Source organism: Miscanthus floridulus, chromosome 3, assembly GCF_019320115.1.
Source record: "Miscanthus floridulus cultivar M001 chromosome 3, ASM1932011v1, whole genome shotgun sequence".
NCBI classification, from domain to species: Eukaryota; Viridiplantae; Streptophyta; class Magnoliopsida; order Poales; family Poaceae; genus Miscanthus; species Miscanthus floridulus.
Window position 1 is genome coordinate 89,006,316 of NC_089582.1, and position 5,261 is coordinate 89,011,576.

Genomic DNA, 5,261 nt, shown 5'->3' on the forward strand with positions numbered 1-5,261 from the left:
GCAACTGTCCGGGCAGTAACTACACCTAATTTGTGTGCAAGGCATGTCTTTTTTTCTGATTGTGTATACAATATTCTCCTTGGATCCAAACTAATAAACATTGCTAGGTACATGGGCCAAATACACGGTTTTAAGGCCAAATATAACATTTTATCATCGTAACATATGGCAAGTAGGGGTAGTTCAAAACCACAAAATCAGGGCAAATATATGTGGTGGGAGGCAAGTGGTGGTGCATCTTCGATTCATCTCGCAGATGGACCACCTGCGGAGAGCAAAGCTGAGATATCACCCCCTAGAGTTGCCCTGACGCTACTATCCGACTCACGAGCTTCCTCCAATGCCATGCTCTCCTTCAGCTGCGCCACCACGGTAGCCATCGTTGGCCTTTGAGCAGCAGCATCTAAAGTGCACTGGTTCGCAGTGTCCACCACCTTCCACATGGAATTCACATCGTAGGCACCTTCCAGGCGCGCATCGGCGATACGACTGATGTCTTCACCTGCAGTTATCATCTGGTTGACTCGGTGAACGATGTGGCCATGGCCTGGCAGTATCGGAGCCTTGCCGGTGGCTGCCTCCAGCAGAACAACTCCGAAGCTATAGACATCACTGCTCTCGGTGAGCCTACCAGTGTGGTAGTACCTGAAGAAACAGCAGGCAAGAGCGTGCGTTCAACAAGAAGTGATGCTGTTACCAATAAGATTGTTTCATTACTTTCATCATAAACACTTGTACGAGCAGGGGCATGCATACTCACTCTGGATCGATGTAACCCGATGTGCCAGCTGCAGTGGCTGATATGTGAGTCTGACTGTCGCTTAGATAGGTTTTCGAAAGTCCAAAATCTGCTAGTTTGGCCTCCAGATTTCGACCCAGGAGAATGTTGCTGGTCTTCACATCACGGTGGATTATTGGAGGGTTGCATCCTTTGTGCAGATAATCCAGGCCTATGTATGGCACAGCAAGTTCCACAAAATCAAATTATATACAAAGAAGAGTGTATGGAGGATTTGCTTAAGGACCATGTTTTTCTTCCTCAAATTTAAAATATACCTTGTGCAGCTTCAAGCACTACTCGTACACGTGTTCCCCAATTCAAGGTTTCAGCAACACCATTTTTACCTGCATTGTATCAGCAGAAAAGAACATTGTTGATGGAAATATTTTTCTGTTTCTAGTTTTTTTTTTCATAAGTAAATTGGACAACTTACACACAATAGGACCAACAGTTTGATAAATTGAATACACACGTCATACATTAAATAAAGGAAATAAAGCGTTATCCATTTCTACTCATCTCTCATCCTACTGTTTAGATGTTCAGATAGAACAAAATAAAAGGGTGTCTAGCTCCCATAAGAACAGAACGTGTGTCCATGATTTAATAACATCAACTACTTCAGATGATAGAGGTCTACTTCCTTCGTCCTAAAATAACTGCACAGATCATTTTTTGAGGAGTCAAACTTTTTATATTTGACAAAATAAAACATACTAATATCTATGATGAGTAATAAGAATTGTTTTATTAATAGTGAAATATATTTTCATAATAAAGATATTAGCAATAGCAAATACAAATTTTGATATTAGTTTCTATAAATCTAGTCATACTTAAAAGAATTTGACTCCTCAAAAAATGAGATATGCGTAATTATTTGGAGACGGGAGAATAGATAAAAAGGACAGACCCAGTGCCGGAGGCTCCCACATGAGTGGGGTCTAGGAAGGGAACAACCGAGGCAAGCTTTCCCTTCACAAAATCTGCGGAGAGGCTGCTTCGAACCCACGACCTGGTGACTCAGTGGGACAGCTCTCACCACTACACTAGGCCTGCCCTTCAGACGGGAGAATAGATAACCCAAAAAAAATTGGACATTAAAATATCTAGCAGTTAATCTCAAGGGCAAATTAAATGCATTCAGATGATTATTACTTAGTAGTCAATTATGAGTGACTGCAAGTACAAACCTCTCAGATGATCAAAAAGACTGCCTTGAGACAGGTACTCATAAACCAATGCCAAGTGATCTCCTTCCCAGCAGTAACCAACCAAAGAAACTAGATTCCTGTGATGCACCTTTGTCAAGCTCTGAACCTAATTAACAAGGTACAAAAACAAAGGAAATTATAATGATTATAAAAAATGGACTTCTAAATTTTCTGTGCACTTTTTTTTATGACTGAATACAACACCTCAGCCAGAAACTCATCCAGCCCATGTAGTGATGACTCAGAACGCATCTTGACAGCAACCTCAGTACCGTTTTCTAATCGGCCGCAGTACACATGGCCAAAACCTCCATGTCCTATGAAACCTTCGAAATTATTAGTTATCTTCTCCAGCTCTTTGTACGTGAACTGGCGACTCTCGCTATTTTGCAGGTTGCCACCATGGCCTTTTGCACTTCTAGGAACATTATTCTCAAGTTCTGGATCTCTCACAAGATCGTCATATGTAGATTCTGGTCCCACTAGTCTCAGACATATATAACAGATATACCAGATTTAGAAAACTTCGAATATCTGTATACTTAATGCAGGTGACAAAATGAATAAGTACACACCGTTGGGATGTATTTTCTTTCTCCAGATGAAATATCCAAGAAAAAGTATAGCCGCTACCAGCACAGATACCCCTATTGAGACAGCTTTGACAATTGTCCCTTTTCTTGATGGATTTGTTCTTTGAGCGCACAGAGGCCCAACAACAAGCTGGTCATAGCTAAAATTGAAAAAGACAATCAGATCAGTTTTTTTTAAAAGAAAAAAGAAAAATCGTCTCTTTGAGAATCACATAAAACAGCTACAACAAATTTTGAAGCATCAAGAAGGAAGCCAAAACCTGAGAACAAGTTGTCGTGTGAGATTTTTACAAAAAGATTCTGGAAGCGGGCCACTCAGATGATTGCCAGACAAATTTCTGTAGAAAGTGACAGTCAAATGGTACTGTCCCCAGCCTAGATTAAATTTGCAGCCAAATACATTTACTTACAGAACTTGAAGTGATGACAAACTTGTTATGAAATCAGGTATGAGTCCATTTAAGTTGTTATAAGACAAATCCCTGAAATGTATCATGTGTGCACAACTTATTAGGAATGTCAAAAATCAAATAACCTTGTTCTTCAAACAAAATAGAGGTATACCTGCGCGTATCCCAAACTATAAGTGAATAACAAAATATGGTAATTAGGTACATCAAGATGTAGAGCATGATTTGTGACATATCACCCAATATTGTGTCAAGTCTTGTGGGGTATAAAACGAATCCATATAGATTACTCAATTAGAGGAAAGTCATGCAAAATGGCGAGTATGCCGTGGTCCTTCATCAATGAATTTCAAATATTCCAATATGCCATTCAATTTATATCAGAGAATATGATTATCATCAAAGAGGAATATATTTCAAAGACTGAGTACTAATTAAGTTGAGTAAATTAAACATGTAGGCATACGGAAATAAGGATGTCAGAAAAAGGCTCTCCTATAATGGTCTCATCAATTCAATTGATAAGAAAGTTTACAAGCCTAATTCATGCTCCTAAAGGAAGCATGATGCTTGTTGTTACTCTTCTTCATTCTTTTGTTTGATGCTTTAGAATTAATGTGTGCGTGGTCAAATAACATTCTAAGCTTTGCATATAAATCTGTCTAAATTTGAAATTAAACCACTGGATATGTCAATACTTTCATAGTATTGTCAATATTAATTTTAGTGAAACAAAGAAGGTATTGTGAATAATAACATGTTATAGAAATTCAAACAAAAAAGAATGAGAAACATGCCAACAATTTGTTTTGGCGATTTGCCCTAACTTAAACTTGGTGCATTATTTTTGCTTACTTGGTAGAGGCCATAGAGCCTCTATTTGAGAGGCTGCCCATTCAGGCTTCTGACATAAAGGCTCACAGATCGTCTTAGTACCATTCTAAAAGGTTGGGTACACCCCTCTAGATGAAGTTTTTTAGGAATCAGGAGGGGCAAAGCGCCCCTACTGGTTAATTTCTTCTGTAAAACCTTTACCTTTTACCTTCTGTTTTTGTGACTTCTCTAGGCAAAGTTAGGAGGACTTCTCTCTCTAGTGATCCATAGTGGAGTTTTTTTTTTGTGCTAGCATGAACATCTGGAAGCTTAAGCTTAGAGAGTGACTTAGGTAGAATTAAGGATTAAAACTTGCAAAAGTAGATACAGTGGTTTCAGTGGAACAAAACCTTAAGACCAGTACAATATATTGGCAAAAGGTGTAGGCTGCAGAAACGAACTTATCCAATAAGCGTCTAGCTAGGTGCAATCCCTAATGTACTGTTTGGTTCTCTATCATTGAGTGACTTTAATCACAAGTGTTGTTAAAGTTTCTAAAATTACTCTAAGCCAACAAAAACCGTATCAATTGAAACAATATAGTGTAGTAACCAGTGAAGCACTGTTTCTAGCACTCACAAAGTTTCCAGTGCCGTGAGCGATGTAAAATTCAGAGATATTTCACCGCTCAAGTCGCTGTTGGAGAGATTCCTGGAGCAGAATATTGTTTTCAAGTCAATCAACACAAGTAAAAATCATAAACATAAGAATCACAGAAGAATCACGATGCAATATATTCGAAACGATGTTTACAAATACTCACAGTGATATTATCCTAGCAAGGTCAGCACTTGGATTGTTGCACATCACGCCATTCCATAATGTATCTGGGAAACATGGATCCCCCGTCCAGTTTCTCTTGACTAAATACTTGAGTTTAATACCCATAATAGCATCAACTAGCATGTCACAATAATGAATGTGATGATCAGGTCATGACATGCATCATTATAAGTAAGCTAGGGGGCGCTAATTTTTTGACACAACCAGTAGTGGTTGAAGAATATTTCATGGTGCAAAAAAGGACTTGTATTGTTGCATATCTAGATGGGTAGCAAAGCTACGTAACTAGAAAATTGAAATGACTAATTCGCAAAAAAAAAAAAGAAATGACTTATGATTTAGACCGAATCGGAGGGAGTATTGTATATACATCAGGAGGAATGAGGGTACCGAGAACTCACAATCATTAGGCATTGTTGATGGAGCCAGAGCATCATCCAAGTCGATCAAAGTGTATATCTCAAGCGCATTGAGCATTGGTGGAAGCACGGAGGCTGCAGTGCCGACAAGGGTTATGTTGTGCTTGCCGTCGGGGGCAGTATACCACTCAGGGCTGCGCACACAGGAATCTGCAAGATATTGTGGGCTATACGGCTTCGAGATCAAA

At 39.1% G+C, this 5,261-nt stretch overlaps 1 protein-coding gene across 1 annotated transcript; it reads right to left on the reverse strand.

Moving 5' to 3' along the window:
- Nucleotides 1-245: 245 nt before the first annotated feature.
- On the reverse strand, nucleotides 246-4,777 carry LOC136546073 (receptor-like protein kinase At3g21340). The gene is made up of 10 exons (XM_066538051.1): nucleotides 4,635-4,777; nucleotides 4,451-4,522; nucleotides 2,999-3,070; nucleotides 2,849-2,926; nucleotides 2,571-2,728; nucleotides 2,200-2,477; nucleotides 1,975-2,101; nucleotides 1,057-1,125; nucleotides 761-950; nucleotides 246-645 (listed from the first exon to the last, which is right to left on the reverse strand). The coding sequence occupies exons 1-10, from the start codon at nucleotides 4,775-4,777 to the stop codon at nucleotides 246-248; spliced, it is 1,587 nt and encodes a 528-aa protein (XP_066394148.1).
- Nucleotides 4,778-5,261: the final 484 nt, after the last annotated feature.